Here is a 23,614-nt window from a genome sequence, read left to right on the forward strand (position 1 = left end):
TCAATTAAAGATACAACCATACTGGGAGAATATGACGTCTATTTTACCTATGAAAGAATCAAAAGGCTCATGTTGGTTTAATGACCACCCAAAGCCAACCATACAAGAAAACAGAAAAGCGATCGAATCTTGTAATGTTCCAAAAAATCTCTTAGAGAAGTACAATAAGCATGAAGACATGGACACATCACATCTCAAAGACAGGACATCATTCATAATTTTTACACAGACACATTAAGAAGAAGGAAAGGAGACTTTTGGCTGTGTATGACACAGCTCAGCACCCTTTACTATACACACCCTGGGTGCTCTAGTTTGTTTGTACAATGACATATAACTAATGTTCCTTGCATGTTTCCATTTTGTATAATAATAACAAAACGTACAGTTCCATGTAATTGTAGTACAGACTTGTGGCTCTGTATCTGTGTTCGTCTTAAGCTTTGAATTGATAAGAAATAAGGATCAGTTAGCTGACAAATGTCAATAACACTTGATTCTGTGCAAAAACTATATATGGTGCAAGTGGCACTAAATTTTTTACCTCTTTTAAAATGTGTGCAAAAATGGCCTAACTTGGAGCTACTGGGTGAAAAGCTAGTATTGTCATGTTCAGCTAGTTAACAAATTGTGGCTTATCTGATCAAGAATATTTCTTAAGTATTAGTTTTAAGTCCTGTTCCTACTGATTTCATCTTGACTCATCAATCAAATTAATTGGTCATAAATTCAGATTTTTGATATAATATATCATGATTCACAATCATGGTTTAAATGCACTATCTATCAAGTCTTATCACTTAGTGACTGATTATACAAATATAGGCTTTAATGTTGCAACTATTGGGCCATTACAAATAATGTGACTTTTACTTCTGCACCCATTCACCTTCAACCTAGCCTGATGAAATGTCACTTATAGAAGCCCTCCTGCGTCAAGGTGCCAGCTATAGCTCTATACAGCAAAGTTTGTTTCATACTACCTTCAAGTTGGCAACTGTTGTGAGCATTAACTGTGCAAATTACTGTGCAAAATTAGGAGAACCCCTATGACTTAAATTCCAACAAAAACACCCCCATTTTGGAGTTTGTTGTCCCTCACCAACACCCTGAACTATAGGGATGGGCAGCACCATTGAAAGTGGGCGGGGGGAGGTGGCATCATTGGTTGGTTGGCTTTTGCGTGCAACAATTAACTTGAATTATTTAACTGTTATTCTACTCCTAACTATGATTTGGAAAAATCACAAAATTAAACTTTAACATTTTCAATTATCTCTTAACTAAACCAAAGTGTTTTATTGTTTAGAAATTTAGGTTGAGAAAACCTCACATATTGCTTTGCAACTTAATATAACTTTTATATCTGGTAACATACAAGGAACAGTTAGAATATCTCTTTAAAAAGGACAGCTGCTGCTGACTTTAACAAGTTGCTATGACAACTGGATTGACGGACAACTAATGAACAAAAGCCAGCAAATGTATCAGAACAAAAAGAATTTTTAATTTTCAGGTGAATAAAGAAAAAGAAATTGACAAAAGGGTTTTGTTAGTCATTTAAGTGTTTGACTTACATATTTTTGCACTGAAAGAGGCTTACAGGTATATCAGAGCGGTAGAAAAGACAGAAATATGGTATTTTATCCAGTTTTTTACGCATTTACGTGCAGAGGGCTGCTTTCCTAAAATCTGACAACTTGACACATTTTGAAATTTACGTTAAAACATGAGAACTAGTCAATCCAGTGGGCATAGTAGCTTATGTCTGTCAACAGCTGTTCTTTTAACAACACTACTGACTCTACTGTGGCTATGGTACAGTGCAAGGTGGCCACGACCAGTTCATCCTGGTTCCAACCAGGACAAACCAGTTGCAGCCAGTTCATCCTGGTTTCTGCCAGGACAAACTAGTTACAGCCATTTCATCCTGGTTCCAACCGGTACAAACCAGTTACAGCCAGTTCATCCTGGTTTCTACTAGGACAAACCAGCTACAGCCAGTTCATCCTGGTTTCTACCAGGATAAACCAGTTATAGCCGGTGCAGATGGAGGTTTCTGCTCAGGACGGAGCGCACGTCGGCCGTGAAGCGCAGCGCGTCAAGCATGGGCAGCAGCGACAGAAGACACGTGTCGCTGGGATCCGCAAACCACGACTTAATGGGGATGGCATTATCTGTGAACAAGTAAACAATAAGATATCATCAAAAGTTACAGACGTTCAAGTAATGACTGTTCCTTTAAGAACTACACATGCAATGGATTAAGCATTCAAGTATACCATAAAAATACATCTTAAAATACATTTTACACTTATCAGATAAAAGAAAACAATACTTCTTGTAAAATCAAAGAATGTGTATCATATTCGGAAAAATCCTAACATTGAATAAAATGTCATACATGTAGACATGGAGTGCTTTGCATTGGATTGCCATATATCCCATATTGTATTTATCCATTTATGTTTGCCTTTAAATTAGCCTATAAACAAGAATTAATGAACGTATCAAAATCAGTCACCCAAGCAACTGGATATGATTTTGGAAATGATTAGACGTTTCAAGTAGCATCCACTAGTTTTTGTCTGAAAGTTTTTGTCAGATACTGAAGTGATCTAGAAGAAACTGGTCTTTTATACCCTAACTATGAATGAAGACAATTTTATTATAGATGTCCAAAAGGAAACGTGAACGCCATCATAAATCATAAACGTATCATAATCTAAAAAAAGCATAATTTGATAGTCAAAAAAGTCAAAGTTCCTTCCCGCGCCTGATGGCGCATAGGGTGGCGCCCATCTCCGTTTCAGTAGCCCTTGGGCCACACAACGCAATCACTACAGCAGGGGGCTAGTCCACTGGAAGTGGTGTGTGTTCCACTGCCATACTCTTTCCCGAATGCTGGGTGCTAAGCAGAGAAAGCAGCATGTACCATTTTTAAAGTCTTTGGTATGACTCGGCCGGGGATCGAGCTCACGACCTACCGAATGCAAAGCGAACATTCTACCCACTAGGCCATTGCACCGGTCTTTAATTTGATAGTCTGACTAATAACCTTGAAGGAACAAGACTTACAAACGTAGACTACAAGCACCAGGTGATTATGCCAATAACACCCACCTGGATATGATCTGTAAGCTCCTGGGGAATTATCCAGGATAATAACACTGGACAGGTCATTATGGACTGATGACAAGTCCTTCGTGTAACTCCCATATTCTAATGTGCAATGCTGGAAAATAATGGAGAAAAAGCTCATGACCAACCTCATCTTAAACCACAACACATATAAATTCATATTATTATTATACTCAGACTATGAGCTTTTCTTTTTTTAGGTCATTAATAGATATAGTTAGATATAGTTCTATCTACATAACGTGACGTCACAACAGCAGTGGATTGTTCATTCCTTGACAAAGACTGATGCTGTACAGTCGAAAATTTGGGTGAGTCCAATTTTGGTGTTGGAAATTACAGTTCAACTATTTCAAGAATGACTTGTACCAACACAGATGAACTTTCAAGTTAAGATATAATGAATACTTTAGATTTTATGTACACTCATTTTTTTTTTCAAGTGATTACCTATACTTTACCTAAAAGTATGATTTCTAACATAGGAACATGTAAAACTGGACTGAACAGAACTTTTTGACTGAATAGCTTTGGTTGGTGTGATCTTTTTGAAGGCATGTACCAATCAGTGGTTTCTGATGAGCCATTTTTTTCTTTTGTTGGAATTATAGTTAAATTCTGCTTCAAAATGATTTTTAACTTTACCAACACACTTTTTGAAGGCATGTACCATTCAGTGGTTTCTGAAAATTTTAGCCCCTTTTCTTTATTTTGTTGGAATCATCTGCTTCAAAATGAGTTCTAACTTTTCCAACAAAGATGCCTTTCAAGCTAACACTTGCTTGTCATATTGGACATCATTTTTTTCCATCAAAAAGTTAAGAAAGCTTCCTTACCTGTCTATAGTATCTCCTTTTTAGAATGCCTTTAGTGTTGTCTAGTTTGTCTGCTACTGCTGCCCCATATATCTCCATACTTGCAGTGAATATTACCAACTCATACCACTGGCAAACCTGGGGAAAAATACAGGGAAAAGAGTTGCATGTTAGTGGTACATGTAGCAGTCCTGCATGTACAGTCAAACCTGTCTATAGCGGCCACTCAAGGGACTGGAGAAATATGGCCACTATAGACAGGTGGCCACTATAGAGAAAATGTTGATCAATTGACCATGAGCAAGCTACACATGATTTCAGTTCCCACTAATCTTTCTCACCAAGTAACATTGTCTCAATCTGTAAATTTACCGACAAAGACTTGCACTTTAAATGCTCAAGGCATGCATACCTTCTGCTACTGCCAAAATGACCCTGTCAGGAACTCCAAATCCTCGCAAACTACAATTTCAAACTCGGTGCAGGGTGACATAAGGCTGCAGTATGGTTGCAATAGGCAGTGTTTCTGTATCAATGGGACCGGAAATCGTGTGGCCGTGGCCGCGTTGGACAGGTGGCCGCTAAGCCTATTTCTTAATCATTACGAATCCAAGGGACCTACAAAAAGTGGCCACTATAGCCAGGTGGTGGGTATGCAAAGGTGGCCGCTAATACAAGTTTGACTGTACATGTATAATATTGATAAAAATATCAAAAAAGCAATAATAAGATGACAAGAGTCTGTACTATGCAGTTTCTGGTGATAGTGTGGTGGGTTGATATGCAGGTGGCTCTGCCTGATGTTGGCACTACAGAGGAACAACCACCAAACTTGATGAAATTGTCTCTTTGTGGTCAGTATTACTCATTTGGTCTCCTAGGGTTAATTGACTAAGCCTGATAACTGCATAAAATCCTCTGACAAATCGGCCATGCAATTATTACCGGATTCTACTGTAATTTGAAATTAATCAAGCTATTAATTGTCATAATTGATTTACTTGGTACTATCATTATTGAATACTACTAGATGAGTAGATCAACCATCACATTTTTGTAAATTCTTTAAAACTAGAAGAATCTGTATAAAAAATGCCAATGCTTTTGTGCAATTGTGTACTTCAGTACTGTATTGTACTCAACATTCTATTGTCTTTGGTAGAACAGTGATACACAACAATGTCTGGGCCAAGAAATTCCCTCCATGTGAAAAAGTCTGATCAAGGGCTGAGTGTGTGTGAAGAACTCACCACATCCAGGAAGAAGTCAACATGCGGCCTCTTGTACACAAAGAATCTGACTGGATGTCTGTCTATTGTGATCTGTGGGAACACGTCGACAATATAATTATCATCAGACAACCTCAAACCAGTGAGAAGTTAATGCATTAAAGTTTTTTTTTGGAAAATGTACAGGCTACATAAAGCCATACAGACTGAGAATTTTTAAGAACACACAAAGCCTCATGCAAATGAGGGATGCTAATGTCTTACTGGTAATAAAATCTATAATCTAATGACAGCACCTGGGGCAACTGCTGCAAAATCGAGGTCAATTTAGTAACATGTGGGGTTAAATGTATGCTCCTCCGGACCCTTTGGCTTGAGTCTCATCATTTACAGACCGCTAAAAATATGAAACAACTACTTGTATCACTGTTCTGTTCCTAACTAAATGTACCTTTAGTATAAAGTCTGGAGGTGTTCCTGGCTGTACTGTTCTGTTCCTGACTAAAGAACGTACCTTTAGTATAAAGTCTGGAGGTGTTCCTGGTACTGTTCTGTTCCTGACTAAAGAACGTACCTTTAGTATAAAGTCTGGAGGTGTTCCTGGCCGTACTGTTCTGTTCCTGACTAAAGAACATACCTTTAGTATAAAGTCTGGAGGTGTTCCTGGCCGTACTGTTCTGTTCATGACTAAAGAACATACCTTTAGTATAAAGTCTGGAGGTGTTCCTGGTACTGTTCTGTTCATGACAAAAGAACGTACCTTTAGTATAAAGTCTGGAGGTGTTCCTGGCCGTACTGTTCTGTTCATGACTAAAGAACATACCTTTAGTATAAAGTCTGGAGGTGTTCCTGGCCGTACTGTTCTGTTCTTGACTAAAGAACGTACCTTTAGTATAAAGTCTGGAGGTGTTCCTGGTCGTACTGTTCTGTTCATGACTAAAGAACATACCTTTAGTATAAAGTCTGGAGGTGTTCCTGGTACTGTTCTGTTCATGACTAAAGAACGTACCTTTAGTATAAAGTCTGGAGGTGTTCCTGGCCGTACTGTTCTGTTCATGACTCCGTCATGGTGAGAATGGATCAACGTCTCGTCTAAGTCTAAAACCAGCACTTTCCTTTTTACGCCATCTGAAAGGTACAAGGGTACACTGTAAGTCAGAAAAAAGATCATCCGTGTTGGTATTTGATAGTGTACACAACTTAACTACAGTCAACAGTATTCTTGACTGGACTTTTTCAGTGTGAAGGGGGCATCTTAGTGCAGCGATCTTAGTGCATCAAGCACACATGGCAAGCGTGACTCTGCTGTGTGAGCATTGTAGGGAGTGTAATAGAATCCTCCACCTTACAATTTGTGAATATACAAACCCTAGAAACACTATTTCCTGCATTTTGAGGGCCAAACGTACAGTCAAACCTGCCCGAGCGACCACCTCTTCTCAGCGACCACCTGGCCATTTCGACCGCTTTTTCTCGGTCCCGATTTTTTTCCCATTGACGTAAGCATAAAGCAACCTTTTCTCAATGACCACCTGGCCAACGCGACCGCGACCGGCCCAAATAGGGACCCATAACGACCGCATCATTTTCAAAATTGAGGTTTTCGTCGATGTTTTTATGATTACTAGCGCGATTTTGTGTCGAAATCGGCCAGTTTGCGTCGGATTTTGACTGCCATTACAATGTTATGTTTTAGAATAGGGATGGCGGCGGTCAATGGGTGGGTCAATCGGGCAGTCTACTGTAATATGGGAGGAAATTTCGTTGTAAGAAAATCCGACTTTAGTTGTTACAGAAGTTTTTTTTTTTAAAAATCTATATCATTATGAAGTGAACGACTGCTGAAACGTATATAGCCTCATACTTTTTAAAGAAAGATCTGTGTAATGCTTTTGTCCAACTGTACTGTACATTCACCCGCGTGGGTTAAAGTACGCTATCGGGACGTACCGGGCATCGAATTCGAAAGGTGCAACGTTGTTATTTCAGATATGGCGATCAAGAACACAGCGACGCATGAAGGCTTGTATAGTAACTGACAGCATCAAAGTTCCCTTACTGTCTAAAACGTTAGTGTACAAATATTGAGCTTTAAAACACTGTATCGCATAAAAGCTCGATAAAAGCTTGGGGTTAAATTTACAATTTACAGTTTGCATCGGGCATGTTTTAAGTCGATACTCTTCTCAGCGACCACCTGCCCAAATCGACCGTTTTTTCCCGGTCCCCCGGGTGGTCGTCTTTGGCAGGTTTGACTGTAGTGAAATAAAGCCCGAAGGTCCCAATTTCATGGTAGGAACGCAATGCAGGGTCCAACTCACAGCATAGTGGCCCAAATCACAGTGTACGTCCATTCACAAGTTTTCACATACTGAATCAGGTCCAGGTTCAGGTCCGGACCTGGACCTAATCCTCTGGGCCTGAACCGTGCCTGGACCTTAAAGTTCTGTACTGGTACTCACCCCTAGCGTAGGGGCCTCTTATGCTAAAAAGGCCTGGCGAGTAGTACATATATGATCAAGGAAAATTTGGGAATGACACACTCAATTACATGTTTTAATGGCTTTTGTCCCACACATGTATGACGTGCACTTACCAGATCAGTACTTTCATTTGCCTGGGGTAATTGAGCCAGTGGATTTGTCCAACTTTGTTTCCAATGAAATTGATAAGTAAGTAAATAAATTTCCATGAAAGTTTTGAGTTTATATATAACAGAATTGACTTACTAAGTCTGTGTCTGGAGATAGGAGAGAGAGGCATGATGTCATACCGGACTGTCTGATGTTGGATGATCTGAAAAACACAAAATGTCAACTTGTTATGTTGAAAAATGCAACTTCCTTTGAAAAACACAGGCAAAAAGGGTTACATTTTGTAAGTTAAGAAAAACATAGATCTTGAAACCTCTTCAATTACATGTATTAGTGCCTCCATCACTTATTCCTTAAGTAGTACTGTAAATTTGACAGTATCCATTCACAAACGTATATATGTGTTAGGGCTTTTTTTAAACCGGGGAACAGGGGCGCACCGCCCTCTTACTTTGTGCGTGCACCCCCTTACTAAAATTACTGATTGTAGGTTCCGTGTAAATGTAGCATTACTTTCCCATATTCACACAACAAACAGTCTGTTTAAAAAAAAACAAAAAACAAAATGATCCTTTTTCAGTGAAAATGTAACAAAAACAACATTGTACGAATAATACAGTGAACTCCAGTTATTTGTATCTTATTGTTACAAGCTTCATTACTCTCAAAATATGCGAAAACATATAAATACAACCATGAAAATAACGATTTCTGGCTTTGAGTAAAGCACACAGCTAGGGGACGTTCTCATTCATAGATTTACATGTACCCTTATCATATCGTAGAGATAAAAAAAGGCAATCTGTTGAACAAGTCACAAGATTTATACAGCTTACTATAACTATTTAACTTTCATATTACAACCTGAATTGTTGGTCCTTAGTACTACCCAGTTCAATACACTACAAAGAAAGTGCATAACTGTGTGCTGATGTAGTAACATTTCAGGCCCCCCAAACCCTGGACCTTTTGTTGAAAGATAGGCCTCTTCTTCACCCGACTGGGTGTACACAAAGGCACGATTGCTGGCGGGTCAAGTCAAGGGGAAAAACTGGTTACCAGGGTCAGGGGGGAGGGCTGATTTACAAATAAAGTGTATTCAAGGACCTCTCTGATGGTCTTATCTTATTCTTACATGTGGTACCAATAATCTGAACAAATACATGTATAACAGAATAAGTTTAAAGAACCAATTCTATTAGAACACATTTGCAAATCAAAACAAGCTGCTAGGGGGCCGGGACCTACATTGCTTCTTCCTGACTTCAAAAGCTACTGGTATCTGAAAAAAAAATGAAATGCAACCATATCAATGGAAAGAGATACAAGAAAAAGGAAGTTCTGTTGCAGTACCAAGGACAGACACCAGTTGGCCAATAATAGATCTTGGCCTCCATCTTTCCAAGACCTACACTGTACAGTACAGTACCACATACTACCTACCTACCTACCTACCCACATACAATGTACCTTATGCTGACCACAAATATATAATTAAGAGGAAACATTCCCTCCGTTTTTCATGGAGGTTATTAGACTTGTCTACAACTTAAAGTACTTTTATTTATGAGAACATGTACATGTATATGTATATGTATATGAGAAGGCAAACGTGTTGTACTGCAAATCTTGAAATGTTCATAGTAGTTCTGTTGAGAAATTATGACATCTAGAGAATCAATAACTTATAAGCCTTTCAAATGTAGTACATTGTACTACATTATTACAAAGCTGTTACCAATTAAAAACACAGAGAAAACCTACTTTCCTATTTTATCAAGAAATTAAGTCCCCATGAAAATAACCAAACGTACAGTGAATTCAGATCTACCTGTCACCATTGTAAGATTGATGACTTTTTCTCATCCTTCAAGCCTTGACCAGAATACAAATGTGAGGGCTGTGAGTTGTACAGCTGCTTTTGCAAACGTGCTTACACATAAACTTGTACCCCAAGTGTGTGTTATATTTTAGATTTAATTCATTGAGGTTGCAGACAATGCAATACATGGCAAACCCTAGGCTGCTTAGCTATATAACTGCTTAACTATCATTCAACAATCCAACGAGCTATCATACAAGCAAACATTGTCACATGTACATGTACTTACAACAATGTATGAACAGCCTCAAAACTATTTGAATTACTTGTCCATCCAGTAAATTGAAGGTTTCCACATGGACAGTGGGATTTTCCAGCCCAGTGATCTAAACTTGCACACTATTCAAACTAGGGTTTCATATGGCTCCTTACGGAAGTCCTTTAATTATATATAGACAAATGAAATTTTCCTGGTCTTTATAAAGCCCATGTACACTTGTGAAGATGAATTGTAGTACATTGAAACAATAATTCTTTTTCTTTCTTTAATACAATATGTTTTTCATCATACTTCAAGCAGGTAAATTTTTAGCTACCTGAACTCACCTTTGGTGCTTGACAGGATTTTCTGCCACACCAAAAGGACAGAACAAAATTTCAGGCTGACTAGAATATTACTACAGAGAATGGTACCCAGGCTAACTGCTTGGAGCTTCCTCCAGCCTACCCTGGGAGCCAGACAGGATCGGGTAGCTAGCGAGTTTTGTTCGGGGAGCCAAGGCAGTCAGCCCTCCGATCTCACAGAAGCGCTCCGGGGAGTTTAAGCCTGAAGGAGTTATCGCTACCCTTTTCCAGAAAGGACAGGTGGACCTCATCGGGCGCTAATAGGAGATCTGGGAGGCCTGACTGTCTTGGGCCACCAAATAAACTGTCCTAGCTGCCCAATCCCTGGCTGGCTCCCAGGGTACCTCCAGCCTAGTAATAACTGTGCTGACCTGACTCTAATAGGCTCTAGTCCCCTGGGACCTGGCCTGGATTCCATAACAGCATCCAACACTTCATTATGCACATTCCTACATGTACACACTGTAGCACTGTATGCATCCTATTATTAAATTTTGTATTTCATAAATGTATGTTGAATGTTTCTTTTTTTCTTGAATAGTAGGGGCATCCTTACTACATAACTTTTGACCATTCAAGGTCTAGTAAAAAGTGTTAGTCCTGAAAAAATTAGGGTCAGTAGCTGTTGAATAGTACTTCATTTTTTTTAAAGACTTTGATCTAAACAGTGAGTAAACCATAATAATCATCTGGCGTATTTTGCCAGCCAGTAGGTACCCCAAGTATGAGTAATGAGGCTGTTTAATGATACAATAGTTTCACTACAAATGTATAAATAAAGGCACATAGATTTTCAATGTCAAACTTTAATTTTGTGAACTATGGTTAAAAATCTGTTCATACATTTATCCTTCATTTAGATAGGACATTTTTTTTTACTTGAATAGAAAGTAGGCTAAATAAATTCTAAATTCCTAACTGGAAGATAATCCCTACCAATCAACCCTAATTGTTTCAGGGCTGAAATAGAAAACACAACATTTTTTCCTACGCCTGATCTACATGTATCAGTTGGAATTGACACAGACAACCATAACTACATCCCAGGGTTTATTCACTTATCTGCTTTCAACACATGAAGCCATCAACTGCAAAAATGCAGAATGGATTTCATTGTGAAGTGGTGATGTCTGTTATCGATGAGATCGCAATTTGAATTATGCCCCTATCCATAGTCTCCCCTCATTATCACCTAGTTGTGCAAGAGGACCGGATATGGATTGGCCCCAGGGCATATCAGATACTGTGCTACATAGTAATAAACTATGGATCATTTGTTAGGAAGTTGGTGGCGATCTCTAGTTGAATTGTTGTAATATTTGTTTCACTAGACATTTCTGCTGGAATAGTAATTGTGTTTTCTTTTGTTGCATCAAAATCAAACAATGGCTGAGGTTCACCACATGTAATATCACACTCTGATAAATTTTCCACATCATCTTCAAAGATTTGTACATCATGTGACCAAGTCAAAATGGTCCACTTCAAGGACAGTCGTCAATCATCCATCCTTTATGAAGAGTTTCCAACATTGCTACATTTCTCATACCTTGAAAATGACTAGAAGCACATATATTGGAATCTTTTGTGTCACTATCAGTTTCATAAGACAAAAAGATATTAAATAACAAGACTTTGATATGTACCGACAATAACATCCTAGGACAGGGACATCCATCTAACTAAACTAGGAGTAGAAGTACCGGTAGAAGTTATATGGAAATACTGTCTTCATTCTTTTCTTGCTCGTGATGTTCTCATGAATACGTGGGCTTAACCATTTCTAGTTGTTCCCAGCACATTTTTCTTTCCTTTTAAATATATAGTTTTAAGGCGTACAGGTGTCTTTCTTTTCATATTATTGACCAAATGTCCCTTTTCACTCAATACCTTAGAAATGTGGTTATGGTAAAGCCTGTGTAATCAGGTCGAAATTCGGGTGTACAAATGTACATGTGTTACTCACAACTGAGAGAGCCTTACTGAATACAAGATATATATAACATTGACATACGTTTACCAGCTAATAATGGGTCTCATGGACCCCATTAGCGTGTCTTCATGTCATCCTGAAGTTCATATCCCTTCCACTGAGTATGGACAAGTCAGTCAGTACTAGTAGTAGGATAAGTTTTTGCCAAGTTAGCCTCACTGCCATCCTTGCTATTTAGTTTTCCACAAACTCTCTGGAGGTAAGTGGGATGGCACCCAGGCTAATGCTTATCTTCTGGACAAGTACTACAACACAACCACTTGTGTGTTATTCTAGTCTAGCCATATATGGGTAGTTTGATTGACATGTGGGCCAGTTGGGGTGACCATGACAGAGGGATCATGTGACTGACCTGGTTGGGCCAGGCAGGGTCTGGGCAGGGGTGTGGACATGGGCTTTCTGGTCCCATTCCTGAATTACTGAAAGTGTATAGTATAAAAAAATCTGGGACCAAAAAATGATTCAGCCCCCAAAGCGTGCTTTTAGGTTGACCATAAATTCCCCTTGTTACTTCAATACTTGCATAATGCTGCATGAAAGTTTTGTGAACCAAGCGATTGTTGGACGTGTATGTTTTTTTTTTGTCCTGCGTGTTGTGGCCACAAAGACTGAAAATAAAACAATTCAACCAAGCATTAAAGCAATAAAAATCTTAGAGTCATCAAGTCGTAAAGTCTTAAAATTGCAAACAACCACAATGTGTGTTCAGCTGTGCTTATCAAGACTAGATGAAGGGACAGGGAGGGGTGTGTCCCCTTGTGTTGTATGATATGCAAATGAATGTATCATATATCATTGGGGGTGAACAGGCTAGAAGGTCAGGGGCTAGGTCGAACATGCCCTGCTGTATGGATGTATCTTGATACAAAATGTACTTATGATCTGTTTTCCACATGCCGCCATGATGTGTTTGTAGTAAACTTAAACATAATGCTCACTTCACAGATCACTATCCCTTCTTGTCTTCTATCAAAAGTTTGAACTTACAAGAAATGCTCTGATTTCTATACATTACTTGACCAAGGAAAATGTCTAGTCATCTTTCCAAATGTGTCTACAATACTTTCTCACAGCCTTATTTACATTTACCCAGATAGGTAAACAGACAGTGGTGTGTTTTTGTACATACCACATCTTCACTTTCTGTTTACTATCCCTACCCACAACTCAAACAAATAATACAAAGATTAGTCATATGACTGGGACTTCGCAAATTTTGAGGTTGCAACGAAAACAACCCTTTTCAAACTCAAGATGTAAACATACACAGCATTCGATTATTATACACAAACTTAAAAATTGCACAGCCATCATGCTTCTGCAGAAAACATAGAAGATCTGGTAATGTGGTAACCATAGTATCCTATAATTTCGTGCTAAAATTTTGAACACATTTTATACAGAACAGTACTTGTGTTGTATTGCCCAATAATACCATGAATAAGGACTGCTACTTGTGCATATTGCATACCACAACAGTCAACACTGTTAGTGTTACCTGTACTAGTGCCAAACTACACAACATACATGACCCTGTCACATACACCACATGTTGACAATACAGTATTGCATAACCATGTAATTATTTATAGGGCAAAGGTACAACTGGGAATGTGTGTTTGATTGAGGTCACAGGTCATCCCTTCCACACAAGACACTTGTGTAACCTTGCACAAGGACAAACAACCCCACCCTCTCTCTCAGCCAATCACAGGCCTTCCTGGGGAAAGCAGAGCTTGTTTTCTTTTCTTATCGACCACAGGATCTAAAATGTGCCATATCCTGTTTTCATCCCCCTTATTTTGAAAGTGTTTATCTGCTAAACTATGTAAATACATGTACATATACCAGTATACCTCACACAGTTCAGTATCAAACCTACAAATACCTACAAACATTCCTGTATCATATTCATGCATGGTATTGGTAATATTTATTTTTTTGAGTACATCATGTATATTAATGTATCTAAGCTACTGTACCCAAAACAATACGCAGCACTTTAATAGTATATGTCAAGTCTTGTCACGAAAGTCAAAGTCTTTATAACGTTTTATCTACTAGTAGTCTCAATGGCTTGTACTGGCCAGCTTTGGCTTGTACTGGCCAGCTTTAGCAACAAGGTTGTATGGGGGGAGGGGCCATTACACTAGTAAACAGCATTGATTCCAGTAATATATAGTACATACAAAAATGTTCTTGTATGCAGAAAGGAAAAGATAGTAATAGCTTTGCTGAACTTTACTGTAATTTTTCTAAAAGTTACTTTGCAGCTGAATGTTACATTGTACTATATGCAAACCTATATCTCAGCACACATTCCTTTCAAATCAAACATAATTTTCATCCATACAGAACCTAATCTGCAAGTGCAAGACTTGTTTGAATCTACATGTACAGGGCTCGAAATACTTTTTTCTGCATACCTGCACTGGTGCAGGTAACATTGGAAATAACCTGCACCAGACAAATTTTACCTGCACCACTCTGAATTTAGGAAGTATGGATCATACTAAAACTGTTCACGACCATCACCATTTTTTTTCTTTTATACTTTACAGTTGGTAACAGTCAATGCAGCTCGTAACATCCATATACTACTACATCATAGGACATTTATGTATGAAACCCAGTATATGGACCAGTGCAGGTTAGCTGCAGGTAGACACCAGAAATACCTGCACAGCTCCAATTTTACCTGCACTAAGGTGCATATGCAGGTGGTATTTCGAGCCCTGATGTACCTATAAGTGCTTTGCTACAGTTTATGACATAACAGTGTAGTGTCTGAGACCAGCTGTTATTCCCTCCCACTGTGCGGGTTAGAGAGAACAGGTGTACAGTCTCTTTACACCATAACCCTACCTGACACCACAGACCTGTGTCTATACCTGGCACCCAGCCACATAACATAACCTTATCAGGGTAGGAGCTAACACCAGCCAGGTCACAGTACTACCAGTCATGTCAGGACACTGGGATTAACTACTTATGGGTTAAAACAGAGACTGCATTACACTTGTGGTAAACTGCAGTATGGTATGCAGGGCTCGAAATTCATTTTTGGGATTAGGTGCACTGGTGCACCCAACTTAAAAAATTGGGTGCACCAAAAATTTTTTGGGTGCACCACTTAAATTCAAGTAATAACCTAGTAATAAAACTTAGTTACAAGCTATAAAATTCTTAAACAAGTACCATGATAGACATTTTTATTATCTTTCTAACACTTAGATGTCAAGAATATGATATATACTAGTATACTTTGATATATATCTTTACATACACAACCTAGAAAAGTATTTGGGTGCACCCTGTGCACCCAGTGCATGTGCACCCAGGTGCACCCAAAATTGGAGCTGTGCACCCAATTGTTTCCTGTGGGTGCACCCTTGTGGGTGCACTCAAATATTTTCTTAGGTTTATGTATGTAAAGATATCAAAGTATACTAGTATACATCATATTCTTGATATCTGAGTGTTTGAAAGATAATAAAAATGTCTGTCATGGTACTTGTTTAAGAATTCGATAGCTTGTAGCTAAGTTTTGCTATTAGGTTATACTTAAATTTAAGTGGTGCACCCAAAAAGTTTTTAGTGCACCTAATTATTTAAGCTGGGTGCATCAGTGCACCTAATCCCAAAAATGAATTTCGAGCCCTGACTACAGTTTGGAAGTACTGTTATGTTAGTAATTGTTACTAGGAAATGAACTACATTCATGCTGAAAGCAATTTCTTTGTAAGTAGTAAGACATAAGACTAAGCTACTTAGAGTTAAAACAGACTCTTGAGTCTGAGGTACATTAGTGTTAACCGTCATGTGGAGCAAGTTTGAGCAACACATGTGTCCTGTATTTGAAGTTTGGAGTATCAATCTGAACAGCAGTAATAGATAACTGAAATTCAAAACATTTTGAGAACTTGACAAAACAAGAACTATCTAAGTTCAATAGTAAAAGGTCTGCAAGACTGCAACTTATTGTAAGATGGTGGCATAAAGAAATAATTTTCTGTGCAAATTGAAACGTGTACATTTTGTATGTGACAAAGCATGCATGTTTTACATATGGCATGTCTTTTTGTTTGTAACTGTACACAATTGTGGTTACACCAAGTGGTGACTCAGTGTCTATGACAGATCATTCACAATTCAGGGCAATTTTGTTATAAGCATCAAGTACACTTTTTTATTTCCCCACACCATTTGGTGTCTCTACATGAAACCAAACCCCCTCTGTCGGAGGAGAGGTGAAGGTTAGGCTGTGTTACACTATCCTTAGCTATCCAACCAAGACTACTGATGTGGGGCCTCCTACCCTTGCAGCACAATTTTAGTCATGTTAGGGTGAAGGCCATACTATTAAAAGACACAGGGTAAACAAACACTGACTGTGTTGAACTACATTTTGTACCTCCAGTCGTGCATCCATTTATGTCTAGGATTCGACAAGTTCTAAGCTATACTGTTGCAACTAAGGCAATGTTATGAAAAAATCATAAAGACAAAAAAATCAAATAATGTTTACACTCTATATAAAACTTTATGAGAGATTGAAACTAATTTGACATGGTACATATACTTTCTTATTTTCAAGCAAAAAGTATATTGTTTTCTGAACATGTTTAGCGCTATTACCTAGTACGTTTTCTACTGTATCATGATCATAAATATCATTTCAGAATGACATCTAGCATATAAATTGATAAACATTAACATTGGAACTGAAAGATGATGGTTTGCATCTGGCAAGTTTTGTTAGGCTGTACTAACGGTACTACTACTAGTAGTTTTAGATGAAATGAAAGGGAACATTAAATTTTAATATATATATATATATATATATATATATATCGTGATAAAGTTTTAAATCTCAACATGGTGCATCTTTTTGTGGACTTATTTATTTCAACTGCAAGTCACTATATATTATAGTATAATAGGTAATAGTGCCTGGTTTCAATTTCTTATATCTATTGGACAAAATATAGTTCTAACAATTTTGATTCTACAACCAGCTAGTACCTTGACAGCTTGTTCGACCAAAACAAGTCTTTTGTTAAAAAATGTCAAATCTTGAACTTCTCCTTTTGAACCAAGGTTTGAATGGGACTTGACCTATATTTTGTAAACAAATTAGGATTGCATGATGTTTGTGACGTATCTGTAGTTAATTAACAAAACAAAACAAAAAGGAACAAAGTAAATTTGTGCAGACTTCAGGCATACAAATCTATGATTGCTTGAATCAGATAACTGTACTGACTTCAAACTATGTTACTACCTGTAAAATATTATGCAGAAATATTCGCAGTAATTTCATTTTTTCCATTACAGTATGTAACTACAGAATATGGCACAACTGCGAACTCAAAACCACTGCCAACACTCCATTTTCCCACTACCTTGAAATTAAATCCCCGCGAAGTTAAATGCATCTACAGTACACTGGCTACCCATATGGTATACATTTCAATCACAGGAAAAGTGAGTGAATGAAACGAATTAAGAAAACGCATCCAGGATTTGAAATCTAAGTGACAACATGTGATCACAACTTTTGACAAGCAAAACAAATTATTGACTGTGTACACTAATGATATGTTGTGACCTATTTTTCTTTTTTTTTTTGCAAAAGAGCGGGAAAATTCCCGATTCCCCTGACGATTATATCATTAGTAAGGGGCAGTCCCACGGAGCTAGGGGGAAGCGAAAATGTGGCATTTTTTTGCGGAGGAGGCGGGCGCTACGCGCTAACCCTGACAACCACTAACTACTGACACTACCCTGGCACTTGTAGTTCTAGATTTTACATCTACACGTGAATGTTAGAACGTTAGAAGGAATGTTGTTGCGGGATTTAGAAGGAAAATGTGTGAGAATCGTTCCTAAACCGAGCGAGGTTGCCAACCAGGCCACTCACCGTTCGGACCTGCTTGCGGAGGAGGTAGCACAGGAAACTCCATAGTTTGGTCGCCACCAGCATAAAGGTCCTCAATCCCTGCTGCAGATATTTCATCATACACGATGGATCCGGCTTCATAGACCCGATGTACGGCGGCAGAGCGGAGTTTTGGGCCCCCGTCCGGCGGTGTTTGTGTGATTTTCTCCCGGGTTAAACCTCAGCCTGCCGACCGGCCGCCATTAATGAAACCTGCGCAGTAACCACTGCGCACATCCATCCCATCATGCACCGCGCAGGCCCGCTCGGGGAGGCGCACCACGAGTCATCATCGCGGAAGTGGCGTCCGGAAACTTCGCAGTTGTTTTTGTGCGTTTTTCTCTCACTTTTCAGCCTTAAATTCTCAGAAAATGTAGATCTCTCGCGGTAAAAACATCAACTAGGTGGTAGATGTAGTATTGATCTACCCTAGTCTGGAGAACAATGAGGCAGCGAGGCTTGGAAGGTCGATTTTTCCCCTAACTCATCGGGTAAGTAAGCTTTGACACTTGTGTAAGTGCTGTGACCATTCGATTTTGTAACATTTATAGCTCCATAAAAGGTAAACATTAACATGTCGGAAAGGTATTTGCGATCCGTGCTGTCATTTTTCACTTTCCTTTTCTAGTAAATGTATCTGTACATGACGCTCCAGTAATCTTTTTCTTTTAACACGCATGCGGGATTACTAGTATCCAAAATGTTTATGATTACCATGACAACGGCCCGGGGGCTAAATGCTTCCCGCATTCTTCCCTTTCACGGGTGAGCAGACCGGACCGTGAGAAACAGGTCGGGCTATCAGCGCAACAATAACCCGATCACACAGCCCCGCCCACCTCGGGAAATACATAGATATGCAAAATTTTGATTACCTATGTAAAGCCAAGAGCACGCATGTACTCGATGAATTCGAAAGGGGAACAATAAACTGATAATGCTGCCCCACCCTCCCAGGGAAATACACAGACATGCAAAATGAGGACGTAGACATGCAAAAATTCAATGACTGACATGCAACTAATTTCTAATGATTATGATGTGGTGACTGGTCATTCAGCATATTACAGCTTCTTGACAATGGTTTCCTACAGTAAACAAAAGAGGAGAAAACAACTGTTACTAGTGTTAGTAATTCAACTTGCTGGCACACAAACATACCTCCATTTTTCTGTTTCAATATTCTTAGACATAAAATATATGTTTAGTAAGGAAATAATAATAATTTAAGAATGGTGAATGTGAATTACTGTGATAATCAGAAACACTTTGTAATTTAGTTGTCTTTGGTCATTGCAGTTTCCATTCATTTGCAATCAACCTTTGATAATGAAATTGCAATAAACATGTCAATTGTCTAAGCAAAATCCCTTTCAAACATTGACTTAAACCACACAATACACACTCTTGGAGCATCTCATGATGCTAGCAAATTCTCACTCACTCACTCAGCTCCGCTTGCTCCGAAGAGGAGCGTAGCGCCTCTGCATACCGATCTCCAGGTTGATCTGTCTCTGGTTGCCTCCCAGGCTGCGGCGATGGAAAGGCCGGCAGTCTGCTGTAGGTCGTTGGCCAGTTGGTCGAGCCAGGTGCGTCTGGGTCGTCCTCTGGGGCGGGACCAGGTAGTGGGGTTTGGTTCTCTCAGCAGGACGACAGGTTCGGGAGGTGGTTCTGCCCGGGCAAGGTGGCCAAAGAGGCGGAGCCGGGCAGAGCGGATCTTATGGGAAAGTGGTGGCTGATTGGTGATGCTACGTAGGGTTGTATTTGAGACATGGTCATACCATCTGATCCCTAGGATCCTGCGTTGGCATTTTGAGTCAAAGGCATCCAGGCGTTGTTCCTGTGTGCCTGTTAGTGTCCAAGTCTCAGCGCTGTACATAAGAATGGAAAGCACAAGGCTGTTGTAACGGGAGGTGCCCCAACACGGTACGCTTTTTCTTGCGCTCAAACTCATGGCGCTCCATCGCTAGTTGCCTGAGAGTGGTCAAATTTTGATGACTGAATTTTTTACACATAGATTTGAACAACATACTTGAATAAGAAATGCATTCATGTGGTTCATGAACCTTACGCGCTGCGTGTTACAAGCGGCAAACACTGTAAGACAATTTCGTGTATGTAACCTTCCAATTTTGTGCTACGCTGGACAGTGTGCCTAACTTGGTACGCTTTTTTTTACATTTTGCTCTCTTCAGAAGTAAGTGGTAAATTTAAGTACACAGAAAAAAATTAATAGCATGATATTTTAGCTTTCTTTTGACACTAAAATCGTGACTGTATGTACTTCTTGTCTCACATGAGGAAGGCTGTACCTAGAACAATCCAGCTGATGTGTTTACGGGCAATGGGCTGAATGCACTGATTGTGAATGCCCGACTAAAAAAACAGTACGAAAAAACGACACCGCCAACATCAACAAAACTCTGTCTGATTATATGAAAATATCATCTACATCTCTCTATCAAGTCTTATTTTCATAGACAGCACGAATCATTTGATACAGTCAAATAAATCTTTGGAGCGTTCTCTAGTCTGCCACCTTCACGGCCACACTCCCTTGGGAGTACAATGGTGGCAATGTTTATGTCGCTTCCTTTTGCTTGCTTTTCTACTCAACAAACATTTAAAGACCCATATTCATAGTGTTTTATGGAGCTTTATTTATGTGTATCATGGCAGTCGTGTGACTGCTTGAAAGAGTTCGTATAGTTAGCGACACGAGCCGCCAATACGCAGAGGCCGGTGACCGCAGTGATTCAGCACTGTCAACATTACTATTAGAATTCTGTTTAAAAAAAAACATGAAGTAAATATGTTAAAGTATACTTGGAATGCAAATTAAAGCTGTGTGCATGGACTTGGTTTATTTACCTTTGTAATCAGCATAGTCAGTGGTAACAAACACGGTGTACTTATGGATAATAAGATCAGCAAAAAATCCGTGCCGTCTTAGGACGGGAACCGTCTTAGGGCGGCCCCCGTTACAGCCGACTAGCAAATTCTACATGTACAAAATGTAAAAAATTCCTTCCTAAAAGACTAAATAGTGTTTTGATGTAACATATTTTGCAGCCTGTGAAGAGCCATCCCCATGGAGTTGGAGGATGCAGACTTCTCGGACACAGCGCTCCATGAGGCTGTTCGGTACGGGGATGTTCCGGGCGTGAAGAAAGCTCTGAAGGGCGGACTGGACCCAAACCAGATCGGACTGTACCAGTGGAGCCCCCTGCACGAGGCAGCTTCTCTCGGGGATGCAGAGGTCTTAAAACTCCTGCTGAAGTTCAAAGGTAATCAAATATATGTTGATCGAGGTTAGACATCTAGGTGATAAAATCCGCCAGAAAGTAGTTACTCAAGTAAATAAGTTAGTCAATAGAGTCTCAAGCAACTGGATATGGTTTTAGAAATGGTCTCTTCAGGCACCATTAAATGTCTTTTGTCAGTGATACTGGTATAATTGTAGATATGTCTGTATATGTTACAGTTTGGGCTCTTTATTTATGTGAGGCATTAAAAATCAGCCAACATGACGGTAACCATGACTACATTGTGTTTTTTTTTAAAATTTCATCAACTGTGATAGCTATATATGCATCATATTATGCATTTTTAATCACATTGCCCTTGTTAATCTTATTTTTTTTTAAACTTATAATGCACATAAACATGTACATGAGTTTTAATTAGAGAAGGCTGTAACACTGCTTATTGTATCTTTTAGGTAAAGAGTTTTTAAGAAGTTTTTCAAGACCTATATGTTAGTGTTTGATCTCACTTTCATCTTCTTCAATACTATCCAATGCCTTAAAAAGCATATTTGCCTTAGTAAGTTACCCTTTCCTTCTCAGGTGACCCAAACACAGCAGACTGTCTCCATGGCTGTACAGCTCTGCACTACGCTGCCAAGGAGGACCATCCTGAATGTCTTAAGGTAGGAGAGGGTTTCTGTATAGTTCCTGCTTACAGGAGTGGTCGTGGGAGTGCTTTGCTGCTGAGTACACTGCCTCCCTCCATCTCTCCCTGTCGTGCACCAGCACTATATAGCCTTCTATATACAGGGCTCGAAATACCACCTGCATGTGCAGGTTAGTGCAGGTAAAATTGGGGCTGTGCAGGTATTTCTGGTGTCTACCTGCACCTAACCTGCACTGGTCCATGTACTGAGTTTATACATAAATGTCCTATGATGTAGCTGTATAAAGATTGTCATAATAGCTGTTACCACCTATAAAGTACAAAAGAAAAAAATAGCAATGGTTCCTGAACCAATTTAGTATGATCTAAAATTCCTAAATTCGGAGTGGTGCAGGTAAAATTTGTCTTGTGCAGGTAATTTTTAATGTTACCTGCACCAGTGCAGGTATGCAGAAAAAAGTATTTCGAGTCCTGTATATAGTACACAATAAAAGTCTGTCCCTTTCATTGCCACCTCTCCTATGAAAAATTAGTCTCTTTTTCAGTCTCTCAGAGTCAAGCTTTTTGGGAGGCTTATGATGTACTCTTTTGTGGATCATGGTAGGTCTCTAGAAACCTAATGATAATTATACAATTAGAACTGAATAATGCCATGAAAAAAGAGAAATTCAATGTACATTTCAATTCCCTCAAAATCCTGACTTGTAAATGTAGACTATAGCAGCTAGGATTTTATTATTGGGTGTTCAAATTTCTTGGTGACTGAGTTGCCACACAGGCGCATGTGCCTTAGGGGAGGGCCCCCAAGGGGGGATACCGACAACGCTCTACGCTAAATTCGGGAGGGCCGGCTACGTAATACGCTAAATCATGGACGCTTTATTACGCTCTACGCTAAATTAAGCCCCGGTCACAAAGCGCGTACGATTCCTTGCGATGGACTATTCCGCATATCGTACGATGAGCGCAGTACATCGCAAGAAAATCGTAAGCATCGCAAGCCATCGCAACGCATCGGATGGTGTTCAAAATTTTTCCAGCGTCGCACGATTTTTCACTTGTGTCTCTTCTGTATAGCCGTCTGACTGCTTTTGTGCTTCTTTAACCAACAAAATGTGGACATAGCTGTTAAATACCTTCCTATAATATCTTTAACTGTAAAAATAAATTTAAAATGACCATGACAATAAGAGTATTACAAGCAAAAGTTCAAATCAAGCGTGAGCACTGGTATGGTTATCTCGGCCTGCTTGCCGGCTCTACGTGTCAGGCTCTTTCGAAGATCGTATCATGATATGCTATCAACAAAAAGATGCCATCATACAAAAATCAAATGATAAGCATTATATCATATATATCTCTACCTGCCTTTATGTTCGAGTTGTCCCCATGGTTATTACGATTATGGTAAACTGACCCAAGACCGACGAGAGCTGAGATTTGATCTAATTATAAACTCACGTGCATGAAGTGATCAAACAATTGTCTGCATCACCTGTGCGTGGCGCGCTGTTCTCTGGTTCCGACTGTGGCAGTTGCG

General features: G+C 39.3%; 3 protein-coding genes across 3 annotated transcripts in view; 1 reads left to right on the forward strand and 2 right to left on the reverse strand.

Annotated features, from left to right (window-relative positions):
* Positions 1-1,651: 1,651 nt before the first annotated feature.
* Positions 1,652-18,434, reverse strand: LOC118430297 (CTD nuclear envelope phosphatase 1-like). The gene is made up of 7 exons (XM_035841039.1): positions 18,142-18,434; positions 7,915-7,981; positions 6,195-6,313; positions 5,207-5,278; positions 3,978-4,094; positions 3,124-3,235; positions 1,652-2,177 (listed from the first exon to the last, which is right to left on the reverse strand). The coding sequence occupies exons 1-7, from the start codon at positions 18,259-18,261 to the stop codon at positions 2,035-2,037; spliced, it is 750 nt and encodes a 249-aa protein (XP_035696932.1). The 5' UTR covers positions 18,262-18,434; the 3' UTR covers positions 1,652-2,034.
* A 15-nt stretch (positions 18,435-18,449) lies between these two features.
* LOC118430214 overlaps positions 18,450-23,614 on the forward strand; it is a 22,736-nt gene continuing 17,571 nt past the window's right edge. The window contains exons 1-3 of the mRNA XM_035840924.1: positions 18,450-18,650; positions 21,232-21,446; positions 22,008-22,090. Of these exons, the coding sequence (XP_035696817.1) occupies positions 21,251-21,446; positions 22,008-22,090 (279 nt within the window). The 5' untranslated portion in view covers positions 18,450-18,650; positions 21,232-21,250. The remainder of the gene's footprint in view (positions 18,651-21,231; positions 21,447-22,007; positions 22,091-23,614) is intronic.
* Positions 19,224-20,038, reverse strand: LOC118430213. Its single transcript, XM_035840923.1, has 2 exons — positions 19,652-20,038; positions 19,224-19,247 (listed from the first exon to the last, which is right to left on the reverse strand). Exons 1-2 carry the CDS (start codon positions 20,036-20,038, stop codon positions 19,224-19,226), a joined length of 411 nt encoding a protein of 136 aa, XP_035696816.1.

This window comes from Branchiostoma floridae, chromosome 14 (genome assembly GCF_000003815.2).
Source record: "Branchiostoma floridae strain S238N-H82 chromosome 14, Bfl_VNyyK, whole genome shotgun sequence".
Classification (NCBI taxonomy): Eukaryota; Metazoa; Chordata; class Leptocardii; order Amphioxiformes; family Branchiostomatidae; genus Branchiostoma; species Branchiostoma floridae.